Genomic DNA, 26,014 nt, shown 5'->3' with positions numbered 1-26,014 from the left:
AGGTAGTTAGTTTCTAGTTAGTGTTTTGTTAATTTTAGTTTTAATGAAAGGGTCAAACCGAATCCTCATCTATATATGGAGGATCTTTTAGGAAAGACATAGAACACAAGTTTATAGTTTTATATCAAGAAAATCTTTTATGCATTTCTTATGAACTCGCTGTCTAGAAGTATCAAGTTGATGGATGATATACATTGAAATCAACTAGTTTAAGTATCATATTTTTAATATAAAGATTCAAGTGTTTTTTATTCATGATGGTCTCTATCTTTTCAATTGATTAATCAGTTCCTTAGATAAATCTATTTACATAGATTGTTTCATTGTGCAGTCTTATGTTGTTGTAATTAAGATTGATTTTCAGTTTAAACATCAGTTTGAAGGATTGGTTGGCAAACTTTGAATTGTCTTATTGGTCTTTCAAAGTAAAGTTAAATTCAGTAAGACTAACTGGATGTTACATTTTAATTACAGTTCATATAGAAGCCTTTGAGATGATGGTCTTGTTTCATTAGCAAGTTATTAAAACTGTCTCTAAAGTTAAACGTAGGATTTTTCAATTGAAATGATATGAAACCAGTAAGGAATCAAGGCACTGGTCTTTTATTGTTTTATATATTTGAATCAAGTATTTTTAGAGCAAGCTTCATCAGGGAATCATATTTCTAATTCATATAACCACTACCTTATAAATATTCATTTACAAACAAGCAGTTACAATTTTCAGATAATAAGATTGGGTTCAGGAACAATTGCCATCTTGAAGTCACCAAATTTCTTAAATTCGCTATAGAAAAGTCTTTAACCTACAAATTTAGGTTTCAAGTATAGGTTCACTCGCCTTGGTTTAGCGAAGCTTGAAGTGCACGGGAATTTGATCTATCAATCATTCCCGTTTGTTGGCCAAGACTGATTTTTAAATCATTAAGGGAAGTGGCAAAACTCTTTGATTTCCAATCTATGGTTTTGGGAACCAACATAATGCATCATTAAATAATTCCCTTCACATTCTACTCCAAAAAAACAATAGTTCACAACAGTGTGTTGGTGTTTGTTTTATCATCTACCAAACATTAGGATAGGATACCCGAAGGTATTCTATCCTCTCCTGAAAAATCACTACTAATTCCAAGGTCTATATGTGCGAACAAGCGACTTTAGTGGAATAGTTTCTTGGGTAGTGTATGCTGAAATTTCAAGGGGGACTTACGTTGACAAGTATCTTGAACTGCTGAACTTAGATGGATTTGGCAATTTTAGGCTCTTCTTTTTTTTGGGGGGGGGGAATTTTATGGGGATTTAGACTTTCAAAAGAAAGGGAAAAAGGGACAGGGTTTGAGAGGGCTAATCTAATCCTACGAATTCTGGAGACGGTATCAGCTGGGTGCTCTCGAGAAACCAAACCTTGCTTCGCCACACTAGGGACAACTACACAAGGCCGGTGCAATCTTCAATGGGTTGTGCTTATGATCGAGATGTTGGGATGCACAGGGGATGGGCTCAGACTAACTTTGCACGGTAGAATGGAAATCATCCATTTACTAAAAGTATGAGCGGAGATACACCATCAATTAATACTTATCAAATCCTTCATTCAAATTAACAACAATGAAAGCAAATCTAAATTAATTGTAACTAAGTGTTGAGGCAATTGAAACCATGCAAATCATTCAAATAATAGAGATTACAAAGCAACGCACATGCAATATATTATCTGGAAATGACCTTAAGCAACAATACATCAAAAACCTCACACTCTCCAAATGAGAGGAGGCAGCCTTATATAGTTTTTCAAAATGAATGAATGGCCGAGATCAAACAGCGATCAAGGGCCAAGATTGAAAGTCTTAAACCCTAATTAGGGTTTCCCGAAATGCTATCAATTCAAACAAATGGAAGAGTGACACATGGCGCAGTTGCTAATTTCAATGGGGTGAGTGGACACTTTCTTCTTTCAGAGATTCAACGTATTTGGACACAATTAGCTTGACCTCCTCCATGGTGACACTTGACAAACCGCCAATCTAGAAGTCAACGAGGTCCACATCATCGGTACATGTGGCAAGGATGCCTTCCCATTCAACTGCTTGGGTGAGGAAGTTCTCATCGATGGAGAGGAAGTTTGCAATCTTTGAAAGATCGCCTTTGTCAATCATCCCTGAATACCGGAAGAAGCTTTCCTAAATCTTGGCTCTCAGGTTCTCTGCTTGTAAATGCTTCTCCCTTAGGCTTTCCTTCTTCCAGATCTTTGACGCCACACAAAATACCTTGCCCAAGACCTCTCTAACACTTGCCTTTGTCTCAAAGCACTTGGTCTCGGATTTCTTCAGAACCTCAATCCGAGTGACCAGAGTATAGTACCATGTGTCGAAGTCGTACCTGTCCCCTGTCTGTATGATGCCTGCATCCACTAAGCTTCTCTTCGACATGCCTCGGATAACCTTTAGATGAGGGAGTATTTCATTCTGAATTTCATCCACCTCTTCCCAATTAGAGGCTAGATCCTGGATACGATCAATCAATAAAGAAGTTGCCTCGTGTGCCAATACTAAGTTTTCTACCAGTGTGTCAGTATGCACCGAAGCGTCTGAAATCCATTCCTTTTCTTGAGTGTACGAGCCCTTCATATCATCATAGTCCTTCATTGATCCCTGCTGAAGAGGTTGTGGCGGAGTAGCCGGGACTTCACGGTTGAGTGGGCTGGTAAGATGGAGAACATACTTCTTCCACTGTTGGTTCTCTTCTTCAACCTTCTTCCTCTTTTCCTTTTCACGAGCCAGCCCTGTCATTAGAACGTTGCAAGAGTCATCAAAATATTGGATCTCTTGGTCCTGGGTGGGCTTACCCAGCTCTATGGTAGTAACCTTGTAATCATCTGCGGTGACATTGTCTCTAGTCTTCCCTTCTTTGGGAACCGCTATCTGGACTGTCCTGAATCCAGCATTGTCTCTCTGAATTAGGGAAAACTTCTTGGCGGGTTTGGGTGGTTTAGCTATAGCGGGTTCATTCACCTTCTCCAGGAATGCTGAGGTGACCTCCTCGGTTGAGTGGGCCTCCTTGGGAACCTTGGCCTTTAGCCTTGCTCTCAGCCAATCCGGAATGGTTGATTGTTCTACAGTGTTCCGATCAAACTCATCATCTGTCTCTCCTAGGTTTGCTGGTATGCCATCCAAGAAGATTGTAGGTGCTTCAATTTGCTCTCTGTCTGGACTTTGGAAGACCTTTTCCACTACTTCCTCAACTGGTTGGGAAAGCACTCTTACTTCATCATCAATCACACAGATGTTCATCTCTTGCTCCCCAGTTGCACTCTGATCGGGCGCAATGGAAGCAGCACTTAGGATGGAGTGACTCTCATTGGATTCTCTTCTCCCACCTACAACTCACCTACAACCCTTTTCCCTGTGACCTTTGTGGAGCTTCCAACCAACTCCTTCCTCTTTCGAGACCCAACACTTTTTGGATTTCGAGCATCACCAGCAGAGGTACAAGGATTGACGGACAGAGTATCATCTACTCCCATTAATTCATAAGTCAAAGTCACACCTTTGGCCTTCAACTGTTTTGTCTTTTCAGACACCCACCACCTTGAATACTCAACCACCGACCTCATGAGGTCTGCTAGATCTGATTTCTCTCCCTCTGTCCAATCTATTAAAACTAGGGGGTCATGTTTCATCTTCTCAAAGCCCGGTTGCTGAAGTTCTAGGCTTTCTTCTACCTGATCGGCAACTCTGAATACTTTTGTTGCTCTCACCATACCCAACGGGATTCTTGACCAGAATCTCTTCCTGATCTCGAAGCTATCGGCCGCATTAGCCCAACAGTCTTCTAGATCCAGTCTGTACTCAAACGTTGTTCCTTCAATCTTCTTTATCCTATGGAATGGATCGAAATCTTTTCTTGCCTTGTATTGATAGAAAGGATACCGGGCCAACTCCTTCTCAGCGGTTGCAACAGCCTGTGATGATGGACATGTTTCCAGCCCATTACTAATTGTAAGTGAGGACGTCCCTGCCTTCTTCTGCTTATCCCTTTGAATCACTATATACTCCTCCAATTGTCTCACAACCTCGAGCAACACCACTCGGTTGGTAGGGTAAGCTAGAAGCTTGTATGGAGGCCCGGAGAATCCCTGAATTCGGAGGTAAGTGAATTTTGGATATTGGATGTACCAACACCCGAACCGACCGATGAAGTCCATAGACTCTTGAGAGAGCCTCTGGTGCAGGCCACCTTGAAGTGTCCGGGTAATGTGCATCAGGAAGGTATCATTCACCCTTTTGAAATGGAAATTCTCCTCCATGTGGAGCTGGGGATAGCAATCGTATACTGGAAACTGGTTCTCCTTGTTCCCAACTTCTCCTCTACAAGTGAGACCTCTGTACCTGTAGGTCCTGGCCAAAGAATAAAACAAGTAAGAACTCATGAAGAAAGTCCTATTCGTCTCCAGGTTCCTTAGCTGGCTGTCTAGGTTGTCGCTGATCATCCGGGCCCAGTCTATCATTTTTACTCCATTGATTATTTCTTTAATGAAATAATACATCCAGGGTTCGAATGGAGCTCCCTGAGGATTTCCTATTATTCTATTGAGCAGGACAATCATGTCCCCAATGTCCTCCTTGAAGTATGCTCACACTAGGCTCTTTCTCTGGAGTTTGGAGGCGCCCTTCCTCGGCTTGTCTAGCCAGGAATGGTTAACTATGGCATCATATTCCTCTAGGTGGTCATGGTACAGACTGTCAGCTTCGTCCTTTGTCATATACACTGCGTTGTGGTACTCAGGGATCTTGAAGGCCTCTCTGATGGCCTCATCACTGACATTTGCCAACACTCTTCCATCAGGTGCAACAATGTCCTTACTGATGGGGTTGTAGTGTTTGGCACATTCGACTACTAGTTCGTTGCACTGCATGGTAGGGAGGAAGCCAGCAGCATGCACGATACCACTCTTCATCATCTTTCGCGCAATGGTGGTAGGCACAAGGTTGTCCAGACCAAACGTTCGCTTCTTAAATTCCCTCAGGTTGATGTGTCTGAGGTTGGTGTCGCTGATGTTCTTCCACTTTGAAGTCATTCTTGACTCTGGAGGAGCATCTTTGTCTACCTGGAATTTCATAACGTTTGGGGCCTGCAAGCAAATAACGAAATTTTAAAGTTAGAAAATGATTTGCAAAGTTTTGAAAATAACGGGGCTGCGAAATGGCTAAGTGTTGGAAAATTTTCCATTTTTATTCTCATACTTAGCCATAAAAATCGAATTTCCACCTAAAAACCCTTGGTCTTAGGGCTGGTTGTGGTTATCACCAAATGTCAAAACTTTCAAAAAAAAATCATACTTAGCCAGAAAAAATGATTTTCTTCCTCCAAAATTTTCGAAAAATCATTTATCAAATTCTGGAAAATATTCAGAAAATTCATAATTTTAATTTCACCTCTAACTTGGATAGAAGTAAGGCTAGAATTTTCTCCAGAATACTCAGAAAATTCAGAAAAGTTTAAAAAATTCTTCCTCGTCCTAGTTGCCTTTCTCCAAAAATCTGTAAAACTTTTGCCAAAAAATATTATCCAACTTCAAGCAATATCTAGAATTTTCTCCAGATGATCTTCAAACTAACATACTTTACTAAGCTCTCCTTAGTAACTTTGAACTTCTTGGTGTAATAATGAAGTTGATGATGAAGTATTTGTAGACAAGGTTAAATCTTCAGGTAGAAACCCTTAAAATCATCCAACTCATACTTGTAATTTGAACTTCATGTTTCCCAGTTTTAAGACAATATCTCAAAAAAAAAAATCCATTTTGATTTAAGTTTGAAGATATTTATCAATTCTCCAATATTCCCTTTCAAAAAAACTTTCCATTTTGATTTAATATCTCAATAATCTTTCAATATTCTTTTCCTCCAAAAAAAACTTTCCATTTTGGATTTATTTTGAAGATATTTAATAATCCTTAGATATTTCCTTCATTTTGGATTTAATTTTGAAATCTCTGTGGATTTTTGTGACATCATGTTGACTTTGTTTGACCTCCCATGTGTAGGCGGACTTTTGGAAGTTTATCTTCATCTTCTCCAAGTTTTGGCAGACTTTGGAAGGTCTTCCCATGTGTATGGCGGACTTTGGAATGTGTTGGTGGCACCCCTTGGTGGCATCACACACATGGAGGAGTTTAGACCAACTATCTCACATGGCCTAAGGTGGAGTTTAGACTTGGTGCTCTTGGGCGGACTTTAGAGACCTCTCCTCATGACCCTCCTAGCCTATGGCGGACTTCAGGCTAGGCTCCTCCATCACTGGGCATGCTTGGGCAGACTTTGGAGGTGACTCCCATCTTAAGACCTCGGGCGTACTTCAAGCACCTCTCCTCATGGCTCTCTAACCTTTGGCGGACTTTGGAGGTTGCTCTTGGGCGAACTTTGTAGGTTCTCCCTACCTTGGGCGGACTTTAGAGACCTCTCCTCATGACCCTCCTAGCCTATGGCGGACTTCAAGCTAGGCTCCCCCATCACTGGGCATGCTTGGGTGGACTTTAGGCTATACCCCTATGCACCCTACACATACATGGCGGACTTTGGAGTGTTGGTCTTCATGGCCTCCCAACCTTGGCGGACTTTGGAGAGTGCTCCCACATGGTCTCCCAACCTTGGCGGACTTTGGAGAGTGCTCCCACATGGTCTCCCGCATCGCGGTGGAGTTTGAACCTGCAACCATACTTCAAAACCCTTGTTAGCCAAATTTAGAGGAATTTTTCAGAGAAATTTCAAAATTTCACAGCTTAATCAAATTTAACCGGATTAACTTGAAATTTGAAATCCATGCTTAGGTGGATCATCTGAAGCAGCAAAAAGCCTAAAATCTAGGGATTTAGCTTTTTTAGGTCAAAACTTGGAATTTTCGAGCTCCGGTCGAAGCTGGTCAATGGTGCAAGTGTAAACCCTAGGTTTGCATCCCGAAAAAGCAAAATGCCTAAAATCTAGGGATTTAGCTTTTTTAGGTCAAAACTTGGAATTTCCAAGTTCCGGTCGAAGTTGGTCAGTGGTGAAAGTGTAAACGCTAGGTTTGCATCCCGAAAAAGCAAAAAGCCTAAAATCTAGGGATTTAGCTTTTTTAGGTCAAAACTTGGAATTTTCAAGTTCTGGTCGAAGCTGGTCAGTGGTGCAAGTGTAAACCCTAGGTTTGCATCCCGAAAAAGCAAAAAGCAGACATCCCTTAAAAATAGGGAAAACTTTCTAAAAATAGCCATACCGGGGATTGCGCTAAAAATGTCAAAAATGAAACTTCCAAAAAAATAGGAAAAAAAATTTAAAAAAAAACATTCTAAAAATAGAAAGTTGTCCAAATTCATCCAAATCAATTGCGATCTTCGTCCTTTGGCCTCTCTAAGCACTCTGGTGGTGTTCACATTTAGGAATCAAATAACTTGCAAAAACTAACTTTCAATTGTCAAGGCCTGAAATGCTCTGTACTGGACAAGGCTTGGTGAAACTACAACAAAAGGTCACAGGACACTAACAAAACTCTAGAAAGCAAGAAAAGAGAGGGTCCCCATTTGCAATGGGGCGATGTGTGAAAAAGGTCACAACACAGTGTTACCGGTCCACTAGGCGAAGGTCTTGGGTTCGGTTCCAATCTTCCCCCAGTTCGGGTCTAGATCCAGCCCACTTGTAGGCCCATCCAGGGTCTCGTTTTTTTCTTGCGAATCCATCTCGAGCAAACCCAGGGTGAATTTGGTGGGTACCTGTGCCTACCCAGCAAATTTAGACACTTTTATGTTTTGTTTTTGACGATTCACCCCTCAAAACCCTAAAAGTGGAATACAAGACATCTAAAAGACAAAAAAATACTCATTTCTCATATTGTGAATGATAAACAAAAATATTATTCATCAATGCTAAACAGTTTTCTTGCTTCCCATTATGCAAATAGAGTTGAAGATTGATTTGTGAACCATTCCAAAATTTTGGTTTGCTATTCCAACACATTTGAGAGAGTTCATTTGTTGCCAAGGAGATCGTAGAGGAAGATTTCTTCAAAAGAGGTAGGTTTTTTTCAAGTTTTTGGTTTTTTTCCTATATTTTTCTTACAAATGAACTCTCTTGTTTTGTTTTAGAGTTTTTGTTTTGTTTTCATTCTTGTAGGAATCTGTAATATATGCTTTAGTTTTTCTATATGAGCTTTTCTTGGTTTTCATTTGTTCCAATTTTTCGAATGAGTTGTTCACTGAACTTGTGATCTTAGGTATCACAATAGCATTCGATTATAGCTCCATGAGCTGATCCCACTTGGAAACAAACACAAACTCTTCCCTTTGGAAATATGTTGAAATGGTACAACAGCTTCTAGGTGGTGGGGGTTAAGTTTGGATTTGTGATAAATATAATCTTAGATATTTGAGCTCTTACAGTCAAGTTAAAGACCATTTGTGAAAGATCCTTGGACAAGGCATCATATTTTGCTAAACAAAAATGGTACCAACATTCTAGAATCACAGTCTTGGCATATATTGGTTAGCAAGAAAAAGCAAATCAAGAAGCTAGTCGTAAATCACATCATTTTTTAAAGAAAAGATCTCGAGTGATGAAGGTCCTGCTGCAACCTTCTTATTTTCAACCTATAAAGAGCCACCTATTTTTCCCACACCTAAAGAACAACCTATGGCCTATACACATAAGAGATCAAAGAGACCATTGGAAATGGCATTTCAAAACAAGTCTTGAGAGATTGTCATTCAACACATGCTAGATGTCTCTATGTGAATGGATTGGCATTCAATGTGGTTCGCTCACAATATTGGCGACAAATGGTAAAAGCAAATTATGAGGCTCCAAAAGGGTACACAGGCCTAATATGAGGTGAGTAGCGTCTTATTGGAAAAAGAGGTGTCCATTGTTTCCGATGGATGCATAGATGTGAGAAATCAGCCATTCATCAATGTTATTGTAGTGTCCCCTGATGGGGCAATGTTTTTAAAAGCAATTAGATGTGAAGGGGAGATTAAGGATGGTGCATTTATTGCTAACACTTTGTCAAACCATTAACGATGTGGGGTGTCAAAATGTTGTGCAAGTTGTCACTGACAATGCCAAAAATTGTGGACTGGCCAGAATATTGGTTGAGGAGCACTATTCACACATTTTTTGTACACTTTATGTTGTTCACTCCCTCAACCTTATGCTAGAAGAACTTGGCACCAAAACTGATTGGATCAATTAAGTGCATGTTGAGCCCAAAAAGATCCAAATGTTTGTCACCAACCACCATATGTCACAAGGCATAATTAGAACATTCTAGAAATTGGACCTGTTGAAGGTAAGTTAAATATGTTTTGCTTTACTAAACTTTTTAATTTTATTTTAACTTTAATTTATCTAGATTTTTTTTGATTTTTTTTTTTTTCAAATAGGTTGTTGAGACCCATTTTTCCTCTAAGACAATTGTGTTGAGATGACTTGTTAAGGTTCATGAAGCACTTTCTAACATGTTCATTAGCCCAAGTTGGTCCATATGGACGCAATAGCACTACAAGGGCAGAAAAGCTCCAGCAAATGATGTTAGATGACATTTGGTGGGATTGTGTTAAATATCTCCTCAGTTTCACTGAGCCCATATTGAGCATGATCTAATAAACTGACATGGATAGGCCTTGTTTGGGTGACATATATGACGGCATCGACTCAATGATTGAGAAGATGAAATCCATCATAAATGCAAAAGAGAAATATCCTAAAGAAACTTTCTTCAAACAACTAGAAAAAATCATTGAAGAGACATGGAACAAAATGACCACCCTGTCTTGCCTTTGCATTGAGTCCCAAATATTAATAGTGTTGAGTTCCTTTCTAAGTCAACAAGAGTTGCCCCACATAGAGATGTTGAAGTCGGTCAAGGGTGTAAGGCAACACTTCATAAACTTGTAATGTTCTCATTTTCGTGAGCATCAAAGTTCGAGGAGTTAGCCTATTATTTTGACCCTTGTACACTAGTATGGTGGATTAAAGGGTCCAGTTTGGGAGTTTTGGAGCTCTTCAGGTGACCGGTGTAAGTGTTTATCTCACCAGGTCTTTCATTTCTTCTATGGCATTGATATTCAGACGTTCCTGGTTCCGTTTTGAGGGTCTTACTATTTATAGTAAGTCAGTGGATGTTAGAGAGTGACCCTTAAAATTTTTAGTAAGGCATCCAGATTGACAGTGGGAGTAGTGGGGCTAGCCCGTGATGAAAAGTCAAGATCATTAAATGATGATTATTAATGGAGTTATGACATTTAATTATTATTAAAGTGTTACTTTAATAGTAATTAATTATTTTAAGTGAATATTATATTGACTTCATGTGACTTTATAATTAAAGGGAATTTAATATAATAAAGTCAAATTATAAAGTGAGCATTTAATGACTTTATTTGATTTTATTATAAAAGGGCATTTAATGATAATAAAGTCAAATTATAAAGTGCATATGAAGAATAATATAAAGTACCAATTTCAAGGGAGATATAAGTGATTATTAATATACATACTTTATATTTTGTTTTGCACCAAATGAAGGGATCGACCCTTTTTAAAAGTTATCATAAGTTTTATTAAAACCCTAAAGTGGATTTCAAGAGGGAATTAAAGGCATTTAAGAGTTGAGAGGATATAAAAGGTTTCAAAAAGCAAATCAAATTCATTATTGATGATCATTTGTCTTTGCTTTTGGGTGTTGTGCATTGAGACCTAGGGTTTCAAGCAACTTCAGCATTGGAGAACGAAATCTCTTTAGTGTTTATGCAATCTTGAGGCTGTAAAAGACCAGCCAAATCATTGCTTGACTGTGGGCTTCATACAGAGGTCCAGTTGGTGCTTCATTGGATAAGATTTACATTTAATGCTGCTACAACTTTATATCAGAAGTTCATGCTAGAACAGGGGCCTTTTGCTTGTCATTTCAGTTTGTAAGCAATCTCATTGCATTCTAATGTCATTGTAGTCACAAGGAGTTTGAATGTCAAGAGTTGTATCTCTCATATTTAATTTGCATGTCAACTATTTGTATTAATGTCTAGCTGTTGTAGGTACATATTTACTTTGTGTGGGTCATCTATATGCATTCAAAAAGACAAAAAGAATTGCATTTGCATTATGGTTCTTTGCCTAGACATCTTAGTAACCATTTGAAAGCATTTAAATCACATTTGACATCATTTCCAGCAATCATTATCAGACTAAAACATAGAAACAACAAGTAAAGAGGTTGTATGTAAAGTGTTTGACTATATTCCTTGAGCCTCTAATCAACATTTTGAGGTCAGAATTGGCAAAGGATATTACAGTGGTATTAGAGCGGTTTCCTGCCATCCTACTGGGGTTGGAAATCATTGAGCTCCCACAATTGATATTAGAGTAACCAGCACTCTTGTTTTTGTTTCGGTATGGGTAAAATGAAGTCTATACAGAAACTCATGCCAAAGCTCATGCAGGGCTTTCAAAACTATTATAGGAATTTAACAAGGTTTTTACAACATCCGGAAATTTTGGATCCCTTGTTTGCAAAGAAAAAGAAAGCAAACACTAATACAAATTATCTTATCAGTACAAAGGAAATAATGGAAAAGAAGGTGAGTTTTAAGGAGAATGTTGACATTATTAGCGCTCAAGAAGTTGTTATCAGTCATGATAACAAGTCCAATCTTTATGACAGCAGTCTTCCACTAGAGCGTAACGATGATTTCAAACTCATGGCAAGTTCAAAAAGTGTTGTGGGAGTGACCTTGAGTTTTGGCACTCATGATACCAGCGTCAAGAATGAAGATTGCATGGAAATATTGACCCATAACAGTTCTGATCTGCATGATAGCAGTGATTAAATTTTGCATCAGCATGAGACAGCAGTGACTACACATGTGCAAGATGCTTCTATTAAGTTGTCACATGACGGTACTCGAGATTTGGGTACTAATGGTGCAATGTGTGATGTGGATTCATGTCATGGTGAGTCTGATTTTTCAGATTGGACCTTAGAAAACAAGCTAGAAGGTTCATATGTTGACATGGAATCCCAAGATCGTGAGTTGGATGGACATGCAGTTATATTGGAAATGGAAGTGTGTGAAGATATTGTCATATCAGCAGCTTCTACCTTGCCAGTTGAACCATCCGATGAGGCGCTTAGCAGCAATACCTTGGATGTTGATGTGTGCATTGATGATAACACACAAGTTGCTACTCATGAGGATACAGCTTCATATCATAGTGCAGATTTTGGGTCAGAACACTTGCATGAAAGTCATTGGTTTCAAAGTCCTCATCATTCGGTTGGGCAGCTTAAGGTTAATGATGGCATGATTGCCACAGCCATAGAGCACTTTGATGTTGCTCGTCAGATGTTGGCTACGTTGGTTGGGGTACTCCTATGTCAGATGAGCACAGTGATAGTGGCCTATTCCTAGCAGAGTTCCATTCACTACGAGTAGCCATTGGGATAATGAAACAAAATTACTTACAGCTACTTGCTGATAGGGACTTTCTTCTCAAGTGGGATTGTATTTGATACAATGCACTAAAGGGGAAGGAAGAGGAAGTTGACAATGTTAATTTTAGCAATCAAATTAAACAATAAACAACAGAAATCAGAATGCAATGAAGAACAAACACAAAACACACAGATACCCTGGGAAAACCTCCCTCTTGGAGGTGAAAAACCTAGCCACTAATCTCAGATCTTTATTGGGCAACACCAATTTAATTTACAATGACCTTCAATCTTTAACAGCAACCTAATCACAGTTATACTTCTAACCTAGGGCATGTTGCACTTATCTGCAATACAAAAGTTGTTGTCCCAGGGATGAAGTTTGTTGATCCTAGAATGGTGTTCACAACCTTCAAGAATAGTTCGCTGATCTTCAAATGATGACTGCTGCCACTTGAAACCAGTTCGCAGGCACTCAATGGTGTTCGTTGTCTTCTAAATGATGGTTGTTGCCACTTGCAACCAGTTCGCAGTCACTCAGTGGTGTTTGTTGTCTTCTAGATGATGGTTGCTGCCTTCAAGAAGAATTCGCTGATCTCTTAGAAGGATTCGCTGAATACTTAGATGACTTGCAGATTAGAGAGTAATTCGCTTGAGTGTATTGTGTCATACAATGATTGATGGCCTTGTATATATAGGAGACTTAGCCTTTTAATTCTCCCAAGTCGGACAATTCAATGCTTTAAGGTTGGCGCCAAAATTGAAATAGCCCTCACGTTACAAGTGATTTTAATATAGGTCAGCTCCAACACGTTTTAATACAAGTTACATTCAATAGGTCTCGTCCTATCCACAAGTTACATTATATAGGTCTTGTCATATCCACAAGTTACATTATATAGGTCTTGCCCAATATTCATAGCAAGCTATAATTACATGTAATTTGAACTTAGCTATAATTTCAACAGACAAGCTCACTCATGAGCTTGAGGTGACTATGGATTCATTAAAAAGTGCCCAGTTGGCCCTTTAGGAGTCGCAGTCACAATTGGAGGAGCTTACCGTAGAATTGAGTTTGGCACAGTTTTCACCAGCTACAGATACAGTACAGTTTCCTACAGTGGCAGTTGGTGATGATTTGATATCCACAGTGTAATGTTCCCATTTTAGCAAACATGGATTTTGGATGATTAGTCTATCATTCTGACCCTCATAGGCTAATAATTGTGGATAGAGGGTCATTTGAGGCAGAGGCTTGGTTAATGGGGGTTCTTGTCTTCACAAGAATTTGTTCCAATTTGCTCTTCGTTTGGCTCAGATTGGACTTCGTTTGAGCTTAGTTTCATATACTTACTATTTATAGTAAGTAAAGAGACGATCGAGAGGGACCCTTTCTATTTTAGGTAAGTCAGTGGGTTGGACAGAGGATAGAATGGTTGACTCCCCAATGCACACAGAATGAACAAATATTGATTAATCAAGGAGTTATGCTTATTTGATTATTATAAAAGTGATAACTTTATTAATAAATTTTATTATGAGGCCATTTAATAATATGTTATAAGTTATTATTATTTCATAAAGAAAGGGTCATTTTCATCATCAAAGAGGGGGCCAAATTATTAATTAATTATTTGGCACATAACCCAAAGTTTATTCATTTATGAGCAAATGAAATAATATTTCATTTAAATGATTAAATGTGCCTTTTTGGGAGAGGTTCAAACTTCTTATTGAGAATATAAAAGCATGAAAAAAGAGAAGTTCAATTATTTTTGTTATGCATCTATTTTCTTTGAACTTGATTTGGGAGAAGAGACCGAGGGTTTCATGCTTTAAACAACCATTGGAGAACGGAAAATCTCCAGTGTTGCAGCCATTTGAGTTGGTGAAATATCCAATGAATTTGGCATTCAAGAGAGCTTCATTCAGGAGTTCTAATTGGGCTTTATTGGTGAAGTTTCGTGGACATTCAGAGCAAATCCAAAGGGGTTTTCAACTAACAGATCGAGATTATTGTGTTGGTGATTTCCTTTAGTCATTAGCTTGCTTCTTTAAGCTATACAGTTGCTGCAAAAAGCTTGCCGTATACTCTCATTGTTGGGCACACCTGTATGGTGCGATTTCTATTTAGAAGGCACAATAAAATCGAAGGAAATAATCTTTGGCAGAGCTGGTATAAGAGAAGAATAAACACAGCATTTGGAAGGCCATGATAAAGTCTATCAAAAAGAAACGATAAAGTTTATGGTTGCTGCTGTAGTTAACAGGTTCCATGCTTGTTAATACCATAGTTGTTTGCTACATTCCAATAAAAGACTCTTCAGATTATTGTTTATTGCATTGTCATGTATCTTGAGTTGCATTACAATTAAAGCTTTATGGTTATTTGTATTTGGTTTATTATCAGCATATGGCTTGTATGCCAACTGTTTGTTTAAATGCCTAGTGGTAGTAGGTGTACATTGGGATGCATGGCAAGTGTTTGTCTTAATGTCAACTAGCTGTGCTAGTTAATTTCAGTCATTTACATGTGTGTGTAAAGGTCTGAAACAGCTAGTATATCATTTGTATAACAACCTTGCATTGTTAGAAGCCTTCAATAACTTCATTTGCAACCTACGAACTCAAGAAGACAATCAGAAAATTCATAACAGCGGTTTCATACATTGTATGCTAAGTGTTTGATAATATTCCTTGAGCCTATAATCAACATTTTGAGGACAGATTTGGTAAGGGATATCTCACACAGGTTGTAATGCAGATGTGGCTACATCCATCACGAAATCTGACATAGTAGTCTCAAATGGGATGAGTACTTGGATTGAGAGCAGCAAAGAACCACATGTTGTGTCAAGTTCTCTTGAGGTCAGTACTATGTCAGATGATGCGGGTCAGATTGCTAATAGCTCTTGTGTGGTGGTGGACTCTCCCGAGAGTTGTGTGTTGGTACGTGACACTACTCCATCATCTTCATAGGAGATTCACAGGATGTCATCTGGTTGGGAGTATGGCTCTCATGTTGATTTGTTTCCCTCTCCTAGAAGCAAATATGTTACTTCATCTCATGCAGCCGATATGATAGACATCTTGTTATGTCGCAAAGTCAAAGTGATCAGCTGCAGGTTTTAGAGGATAAGGTTGATTCCGCCTTATTTCATTTTTACCACGCCGATACATTTGTTGAGTACCTACTTGCGAGTTCGGAGTTTCATGAGGGACCATTTGGGGTCACTAAGGATACTCTCATTCATGGTTCATGCACTATCATTCATGGTTCATGCACTATCAGACGTTTTGTGAGAGTCATTGTAGGTACTTTGACTACAATGTTTCTTCATAGATTTTGTGGTTGGGTTTGCAAAGCAAGTTGCCAAAGGCCCTAACCCAAACAGTGATTCGGGATCAGAGATTGGAGTCGTCTCTTTATTCCAGTGTTGCTAGTGATGAGCCATTGACCAAGGTTGGAGCCTTCTACCGTAATTGCACAATGGGGAACGCTCATCATTTTTCTTTTGATCCACACATGGAGGACTTGATGATGCATCAGTGTGGATTGGTTCTAAAATTACACCATCTATTGTGGGATGGGTATTCACCATCTTTAGTAGATGGTATCGATGGCTACAATTTGGATTACTTGCGGAGTCAACGCATTTATGGGAGTTCAGTAGAGTATGGAGATAGTTGTGGTGATGCAAATACCTTCAATTATTAACTTATTCATATCTCCACAAAGCAGATGGATGTGAGTTTGGTTTGCATTGGGACCTGAGTAGCGACAAGTTTAGCACTACTATTAGGATGAGTCCCATTCGTTGACTTCACCACTTTTGGCATGGTGAAGTTGAGATCAGATTTGAGCAGCGGAGGTCTGGGAGTGTTTCTCATGGCAGACTTCTATACTGGCTATGGGATCCAAGGATTGTTCCAGCTGGTGGATTACTTCTTCCTTGTGTTAGGGTTGACTTAGTTGCACTATACAATGGTATCATGTTGATGCCACATGGTTTGGATGGAGTACTCTACAGAGTGATTTGGGATCCTGGCATTCCGTTGAGCATTGAGTGTAGAGTTTCGGATTCTTTGGGTGCATCGGGATTCCAGATAGGGTTTGCAGTTGAGCATTGAAGCATGTTTGGTGTGTTGAGAGTATATCGGTTCATCCTTGGCCTTCTTGAACATGTTTTGATTTTGATGCACTATTCTTGTGCGCAGGGGTTGGATAGTTGGAATGATGTTTGTCCTTGCGCAGTTGTGTTTATGTTGCTGCTACAAGGGTTGGTTGGAGATGTGAGAGACATTTCACAATTCATCTTTTGGACCTCTGGTGGAGTGAAATTATTTCGCAATAGAGATTGCTCGAGGACAAGCAATTTTAGGGAGGGCGGACTATAATGTCCCCATTTTCGTGAGCATCAAAGTTCGAGGGGTTAGCGTATTATTTTGACCCTCGTAAGATAGTATGGTGGATTAGAGGGTCCAATTTGGGAGTTTTGGAGCTCTTCAGGTGGCCGTTGTAAGTGTTTATCTCACCAGATCTTTCATTTCTTCTGAGGCAATGATATTCAAAGGTTTCTGGTTCCGTTTTGAGGGCCTTACTATTTATAGTAAGTCAATGGATGTTAAAGAGGTCCCCTTACTATTTTTAGTAAGGCATCTAGATTGATAGTGGGAGCAATGGGCTAGCCAATGATGAAGTCAGAATCATTAGATAATGCTTATTAATGGAGTTATGACATTTAATTATTATTAAAGTGTTACTTTAAATAATAATTAATTATTTTAAGGGAATGTAATATTGACCTCATGTGACTTTATGATTAAAGGGGATTTAATATCATAAAGTCAAATTATAAAGTGAGAGCATTTAATGAATTTATTAAGTCAAATTATAAAGTGCATATGAGGAATAATATAAAGTACCAATTTCAAGGGAGATATTAAGTGATTATTAATATATATACTTTATATTATTTTCTTTTGCACCAAATGAAGGGATCGACCCTTTTGAAAAGTTAGTATAAAGTTATTAAAACCCTAAAGTGGATTTCAAAAGGGAATTGAAGGCATTCAAGAGTTGAGAGGATATAAAAGGTTTCAAAAAGAAAATCAAACTCGTTATTGATAATCATTTGTCTTTTCTTTTAGGTGTTGTGCATTGAAACCTAGGGTTTTAGGCAACTTCAGCATTGGAGAACGAAATCTCTTAAGTGTTTATGCAATATTGAGGCCATGAAAGACCAGCTAAATCATTGCTTGACTGTGGGCTTCATACAGAGGTCCAGTTGGTGTTTCATTGGATAAGATTTATATTTCTTTCAGAATCTTCAAGGAGTTTTCAAAGAATATCTTTTGCAGATTTAAATACATTGAAAAAAGACATTGTTGAAGATCTTCATTATTGCTGCTACAACTTTATATCAGAAGTTCATGCTAGAATAGGGGCGGCTACATGAGAGGCACGATTTGGCTTCAAAGAGTCTCCATTCTTTGCACAAGGGTCTGCCACATCTTCATCAATCATAATAACTTCTTTACATCAGGTTCTTTCATGTTTTTCTAGTGTAGTTGGCATCATTTTTACGGTTGTATTAGTCGTCGTTATTAAGCAGCTGTATATGCACATTTATATCAGTTTGGTACTTGCTTGTCATTTCAGTTTGTAAGCAATCTCATTGCATTCTAATATCATTGTAGTCAGAAGGAGTTTGAATGTCAAGAGTTGTCTCTCTCATATTTAGTTTGCATGCCAACTGTTTGTATTAATGTCTAGCTGTCGTAGGTGCATATTTACTTTGTGTGGGTCATCTATATGCATTCAAAAAGACAAAAAGAATTGCATTTGCATTATGGTTCTTTGCCTAGACATCTTAGTAACTATTTGAAAGCATTTAAATCACATTTGACATCATTTCAAGCAATCATTATCAGACTGAAACATAGAAACAGCAAGTAAAGAGGTTGTATGCAAAGTCTTTGATGATATTCCTTGAGCCTCTAATCAGCATTTTGAGGTCAGAATTGGCAAGGGATACTACAAAACTCTTTCATTGATCATGAGATGCAAGATGCAGTGAAGGTTGGGTTCATGGAATTTGCTTGCTCCAGTGACTCTAGTATAAGTATGAAGTCTATACTCATAATTGGTGGTACTTCCATGGCCAATCATTCACACACCCACAACCTCTTGCGATCAAAATTTATAACAAGTTTCATAAAAAAGGAATCTTTCCTCTTTTAAGTTTTATGTATATTTTAATTTATAATTTAAATTTTTAAAATTTCTACCTCTTAACTCTCTAAATTTGTGTTAATAGGTTGCTAATTCATCTACATCCAAGAGGAATTGGAGCCCATCCTCCTTCATCCACTCAGTAAAGTGCAATTGGCTACACTCAAAAAAGGCAAAGGACATGGAGTATGTACATTCAGACTTGGGCTCCTTACACACAAAGAAAGTGGCTACAAGGAAATGGACACAAAGAAGTGGGATATTGAGCCAAAACATATGGACTTGGATGCTTCCACTTCCACTTTGTTGCACTTGATGTTGACGATAAGCCAAATAGCGAGCATTAGTGTGCTAGTGCTAGTACCAATGCCAATGGCACTCTTTGTGGTTCTTCTAAGTTATTAATACCTACATTATCTAATATGGATGACAATGATGATATTTTTGAAGACCCATATAATGATTTTTTATCTATGATGGCTGATTGTTGGCACCTGCCATTATTATTTTTTAACTTTAATATATATCATGACATTCAATTTTGACTAATATTTGAATATTAAAATGGTAGTTTTGTTGATTATATAATATACGATGTTGTGTGGTGTATTTTGGATTTAATTACTGCTGCAAATGTGTATATATTTCTGATTTTTATATGTTTTTCATTTTGAAAGGAACAAGCCAACTCCAAAAAAATTGGCCGAACATGCAAACCAAACCCTCAAACTCAAACCCATACCAGTACCAAGACCAGTAACTTAGGTACAAATGAAAACTTGAGGAATCTCTGTATTTCCATTTTGATAGATCTAGCATGTTGATTGGGTGTCAGACATGTATGATCTTATAAACAGAAAAGCCTGTAAACAAGCTCAAAATGGATGGTAAATGCATAATCATATGCTATGTAAATTCAAAGTACAGTGATATAAATAACTAGATATCTCAAATCCTAAAGGTGTTCATCTGTTCCAAACTAAGTATATTTCTGTTACCTCAACTGCTTTAGCTGGCAGTCTGATGATACGTTTTTTATCGTGCATACTACCAGCTGCATGTACTCCCCCAATCTTCTCTCCTTTGCTAGTGTCGTTTTTTACTTCTGGAGGAGGATCTTTTGCAGCATCTATATCCGGCTGCTTTACCTTTCTAGATCTCCTGCTCGGCCCCCAGTCTTCATCTTCACTGAGCTCATCTTTATTGGATTCATCTTTGCCAAACATTTCCTGTATGAATAAATAAAGGATATAATCAAGTTTCCAACCAACCTTTGAATTCCATATACTGGAGCTGCAACCACAATTTGTGTATTCCAAAATAGTATCCCGCTGTATTGCTTTACATTTTTCAATTCCCGTGAACTTAAGAAACTTAGTAGTTAATTTTAGTGGGAAACAGATCAGGAATGGATAAACAAAAAGGACGAATTCATTTACTGTGAACACAACATGCAATAATAGAGATGGAAAGGATAAAACAAAAAGACAATTTCATTTATTACAAATTTACAAGTATAAACTGTAACTTTATTTTATATATTACACATTGAAACTCATATTCCATCTAGTCGGTGTCAATATGATATTGAATGGACACAATATTTCTTCTTCGTATGTTCTCTCAAAATAAGAAGCTTCTTCATCAATATAAAACAAAACTGCTGGTAAAAATACCTGCTGAAACCATCCTTTGTAAACAGCATTTAATAAACAAGTACAACATAAGATATTTATATTCATAATAGATTATTGACAATTCATGTTGAAAAACAATGGAAATGTAACAAATATAATACTAAGTGATTTATTTGGCAAGACAACTTGGATAAAACACAAATGTACTACAAAAATATCCAAATCCCTAGTCCGCGCTGACGATGCAAAATAGTGTACTGGTTTCACACCAGTCATTCACATGTCCCTTAAGAGAGCGTAAGATTTATTTGAGTTCATGGTAGATTCTTGACAATTTATGTAACGAGACAAATTGGAAAAAACATAAATATAACTAAAGCAAGTCGTGGCAGTTAAATCTAAGTTGTTCACAATGTTTGACGCCACTGAGGATGGTGGGAAGACCAGATAGGAGTCTTACTTCTTGAACTTCATTGTCTTTTTTCTTGGAGATGGTTCTGACAATTGCAAATAGCTTGAATTGCATCAGAGTTCAAAAAGGTCCTCCAGAATTAGATGAAATCATTGTCATAGAAAAATATCTTCAATACTTGCAACATTGGTACATTTCTATACTTAGAAAAATTTCCAAGTATTTGTAATTCCGATCGACACTTCAAGTGTCATTTTGTATACACAGTTTTGCACGTAGGATTGCACAAGTCCTAAGTCAAATCGAACTCTACTTTTGACTTGGTCATAATTAGTTGAGTTTTTCCTAATTTTTCTCATTGCCCCTTTCCTATATATATGAGGGTGCTCATTGTAATTTTTATCTTTTATTTTTATGCAACAAAGCTTTGCCAAAGTGAAAAGCAAAGTAAGACTTTGTGTTCAAATTGTGATTTTGTAAGCTCAAACAAAATAAGAAGAAGACAAATTTTGGCTTTCAAACTTTGTGTTGGAATCATCTTTGTTTATGATATAGATGTTCTTATGTCATTTATGCCATATATTCTTGAGAGTTTGAGTTAAGCAATATGAGTTGTGTGACATATTGAAGAGTAATTTAAATTTGCTAAGTAGACTTTGTGTTACTTTGTGTTACTTTGTGAATTTGAAAGTAGGACTTGTGTGTCGATAACCATTCAAAGACTTTGTGCTTTGCTTTGTTGTTCTTAGAGAAGGATATAAATAGTATTTAAGTAGCAACATAAAGACTTTGTGCTTCATTTTTTAATTGGGGAAAATATTGCTTAAAAGAGTTATTTGTAAAGAGGTTGATAGAATAGTAGCAAGGTGAAGACTTTGAGCTTCGTTGCTATTTTCCCATCCCATAAATCATTTTTAGAAAAGGAAGCAACGGGAGGCTTTGTACTCTTATGGACACTTTGCTTCTAATTAGTATAGATTTTTGAATTACTACAAGTGAGAATTGTTTTCAGTCTTAAGAAAAGAAATCGATTCTAAATAGAGAAGTGGGAAAATACTTACTCTAAAAAAAGAGAGTGAAGTAACTGTATCATCCTGGATTAGTGTAAAGTTAGCAGGTAGAATAATATTAGATATAGATTGCAGTAGAAAGGAGGAGCATTCCCTTATAAATAGGACAAATTGTATCTTGCCTTCTGAGAGATATTGTCTTGCATACTGTGGTTAAAAACCACATTTTGTAAATATCCCCAGGTTTACAAAATTTTCACCCAACAAATTGCAAGATGAAAATGCATTATTATATACTTATGACAAAATAAGGAAACTATATTAATTATTGTACTGAGAAATTTTTCTTTTACAAAGCATTTTTTTCCAAATTAACATAATACAATAAGCATTTTTTGGTATGTCACATAACAACATTAGTAGCATTCAATATCAGCAATGCCTCTAGTTCACATTTACAAGTAAAGCTGTCATGAGAAACTACTGCATTCAATACCTAACAAAGCTGAAACAATAGCATCTATAGCATCAACCATAAAATTGTTCAAGAGAAACAGGTCAAATTGTTTGAAAAAAGTTCACTCCATATCCCACCCATCCATGCCCTAATATTAGGCTATAAAAATTGAAGCAGGTCTTCACAAACTATATCAAAAGCTTATCCTTCCACATACAGCGCAAACCTTTTCATCTACTGCCAAGGGTACCATGTACCATCCTTCTCACGTGTTTTAACTTTTAAGGTCTCTGTCAAGTATATAGAAAGGACTAGCTTCATCAACATACAGACAAGTATATAGGAAGCCTACGTATATTAGTAAATTGGTCAACCAGGTGATATAGAAAGGAGAATCTATTTGGAGAGATAGGGAGCCTTCGTCAGGACAAAAGGCTTCAAAAACTCTTGAGATAATGCTTTTGAACTCTCAATTGTTAAGAGATGATAATTAATCAGCCTAAAAACAAACGTCCAAACCCAAAAGAAGTTTTGGGGAACTCTGGGATATTGTGAATGGCAATATCATGAGACCTGCAACTGATGCCAACATGCAGCAAAGATTTGATAAGGCCAAACACACATATTGGTGTCACATATGAGGCACAACCTCATATAAAAATAGCAGATTCTTCACCTTCAAAGACACTTAAATGGCTTGAAATGCAAAGTGCTGAGAAATTGGAGGGATACTTGAGAAGAGAAGCAGAGATGAGAATATCACTCCACGGATTAGGGTAAACAATTTCAAATGACTCTCTTATACCAATTGTCTTGAAAACACTACCCCCTTCCTTTCATTTTTTTGTAACATGTTTGAAGAGTTAGTGCTTGTGCTTTAGCAAGAATAAGTAAAGCAAGATGAGGTCACTATCACCACAAACAATCAAGATCTCGCATAACAACAAGGAAAGTAACTTGAACGTTGGAGTGATTCACCAAACACAAACAGAGCACCAAATATACACCAAAGAAGAAATCTTGGCATATCTCCTTTGCCAATGCAGAGCCAAACCAACTAAACTACAACAAAATGCTTGAGGGTACAAGAAAAAGAATCCACGAAAGAAGAGGACTAACAAGTAATAAGGGCATGTTGCTTCTACAAAAGATTGTGATGAGGACTTTCTATATGCTACACAAAGCCTACATTGAAGAGTTAGTGTTATTCTTCAAAAAGAAGAAGCAATTCAAGATGAGGTCCCTGACACCATAGACAATCAAGCTCTCAATTCACAACGAGGAAAGAAACTTGAATGTTGGAGCGGTTCACCCAAACAAAAACAAAATGCTGAACACACACCAAAGAAAAAATGCTGGTATAATCCCTTTGTCAATGGAGAGTAAAACAAACTAGGCCATAACAAAATGCCTGAGTGCAAGAAAAAGGAATCCCAATAGAAGAGAACTAACAAGTAATAAGGGTATGTTGCTTCTACAGAAGATTGTGATGAGGATTTTATATATGATACATAGGCAAAAGCATCCTCTTCAAATCATTTAGTGTGGTATGTCAAACATCAAAAAATATTTCAAGGTGATGAAGATGAAGTTGAGGATGTTGAGCACAAATACGAAATTTGTTATGAAGATGTGTTATAGATAGAATAGTCTCGATCTTCACCCTCACCTACTATGCACAAGATACCAAAGTGCTATTTCAGCACTATGAAGGATGTGGAATTAGATGTAATTTCAAATATCTCTATCTCAATACCAAAGGTTTGCAACAAGACTCGTGCAGAAGTTAATTTGTTTCAGTAATTCACAACTCAGAACCATAAACAGTAAAGGTAACCCTTGAGTCAAAGTCATGGAAAGATACCATCGATGCTGAGTACTACGCATTTATGAAGAATAGCACATAGGAACTTGTTGATCTTCCACTACGAAGAAAGAAATTGGATGGAAATGATTGTTCAAGATAAATTACAAAGCAGATGGAAAAACTAACAAGTATAAGACTTGACTTGTAGCAAACGGCTATGCTTAGAAAAAAGGAACCAATTATGAAGAGACATTTCTCCCCACTACAAAGATGAAGACAATTACAATTGTTTTGGCTATGGTAGCTCAATTAGATTGGCAAGTACATCAAATGGATGTGAAGTGTGCTTTCCTAAATAGAGATCTCAAGGGCAAAGTATATGGCTCACAGCGACAAGATACACCACACCAAATCAATAGCACAAGATGTTCATGCTTATTAAATCTCTTTACAGTTTGAAATAGGCTACCAAATCGTGGTACATCCAAATCTACGGGCGTCTTCTGCAACATGTATTCACCACAAATCCATATGATACTAGTCTCTACCTCAACAAGCAATGGGTGCAAATTGTAATTTTGATTATTTATGTTGAACAATGTGGTTAGCACCAGAAATTCTCAAAGGATGAGTGAAGCAAGAAAGAATGATCTCAAGCTTCTACATTATTGCCTTGGACTAGAGGTGTGGCAAAAAAAAAACATAATTCTGTGACACAAATGAAATATGTCAAGACATTGCTCAAAAATTCAGAATGGTAGACTGCAAACATGTCAACACCAATAGAGATAAGTCGCAACTATCAAGAATTGATCCATCACCTCAAGTGAATGCAACTCTTTATTGCCAGTTGATTGGGAGTCTCATTTAACTCACATACATGAACTCAAATACCAACCATGTTGTGAGTTAACTTTTAAGGTTCATTCAAGAACAAAAGTGTCACTAAAAAGTTTTAAAAAAAAGTGTTGGCGTACATCTGTGTCCAATGCAGTATAGAAGCAAAATGATCAACTTTTCTCGATAGGATGCACACATGCAGACTATGCAAGTTCTCTGGATGACAGGGAACTCACTTTGAAATTTGTATTCTTTTTTGAGATCTAGTTCAATATCATGAGAAAGTAAGAAGAAAACAAGTTTTTGATATATCTTCCACAGAAGAAATATATAATGCTGCGGGTGGAACTATTTGTGAAGCAATAAGGTTAAGTTATTGACAAAAATGTGCATACTTGAGAACCACCTACAGTTCTATTGTGTGACTATCATGGTGTGTTAAAACTTATTCCTGATCTCATCTTTCATGAGCACACAAAACACAATGAATTTTAGTGCCATTATGTGCATGATCATGTTCACTAGAATAAAAACCCATCAATTACTTGTATGACTTCCAAGAACTCATGAGCTATATTGCAAGATGAATTTCTCACCAACATACACAAAAATCTTTAGGCAAGTTCACTGCAATTATTCAGCAGGACCACCACACAAACTAGTCATGCGCAGTAGGCCCCTGTCTGAACATATTTATACACAATAAAAACATGAAATTTTTTACCATAATTTGACAAATCCCACCCGTACAATCTTCTCACACATCACTTGCAAATTTGTTTGAGTCATTTGAATAAGTTTGAAGCTGATTTGAAAAGCAAAATTCAATCATTTTTAAAGTTCTAAACCATTTTTTTTCCAAACATTTCAAGAATAATATTCCTTTTCTAAATGTTCAATTTAGGTGTTTACACGTGTTTTAAAAGCACTGAATTCAGTTTTCATATGTTATAATGCTGATTTTTTTACTTCTTAGGGTTTATTAAATTATAGTACGAAGAAATATTATTTTGCTTAAATTATTAATATTATTCATTTATGTTCAAAATGCAAACCATTTTATGTTGATTTTATTTTATGTTTAGACAAAAATGCTATTTTTTTAGAGTGCCATGTAGGGTTTATGTTTAAGTTTTAAAATGCTATTTTTATTAAAA

At 37.2% G+C, this 26,014-nt stretch overlaps 1 protein-coding gene across 3 annotated transcripts in view; it reads right to left on the bottom strand.

The window, feature by feature from the left end:
- The window catches only part of LOC131049900 (pathogenesis-related homeodomain protein), a 173,256-nt gene that overhangs the window by 74,310 nt on the left and 72,932 nt on the right, over positions 1-26,014 (bottom strand). For all 3 annotated transcript variants that reach the window (XM_057984001.2, XM_057983993.2, XM_057983985.1), the window contains exon 7: positions 19,693-19,923. In XM_057984001.2, coding sequence (XP_057839984.1) covers positions 19,693-19,923 — 231 coding nt within the window. The remainder of the gene's footprint in view (positions 1-19,692; positions 19,924-26,014) is intronic.

The sequence above is a fragment of the Cryptomeria japonica genome, chromosome 5 (assembly GCF_030272615.1).
Source record: "Cryptomeria japonica chromosome 5, Sugi_1.0, whole genome shotgun sequence".
NCBI lineage: Eukaryota > Viridiplantae > Streptophyta > Pinopsida > Cupressales > Cupressaceae > Cryptomeria > Cryptomeria japonica.
This window is presented reverse-complemented; position numbering and strand designations above follow the sequence as displayed.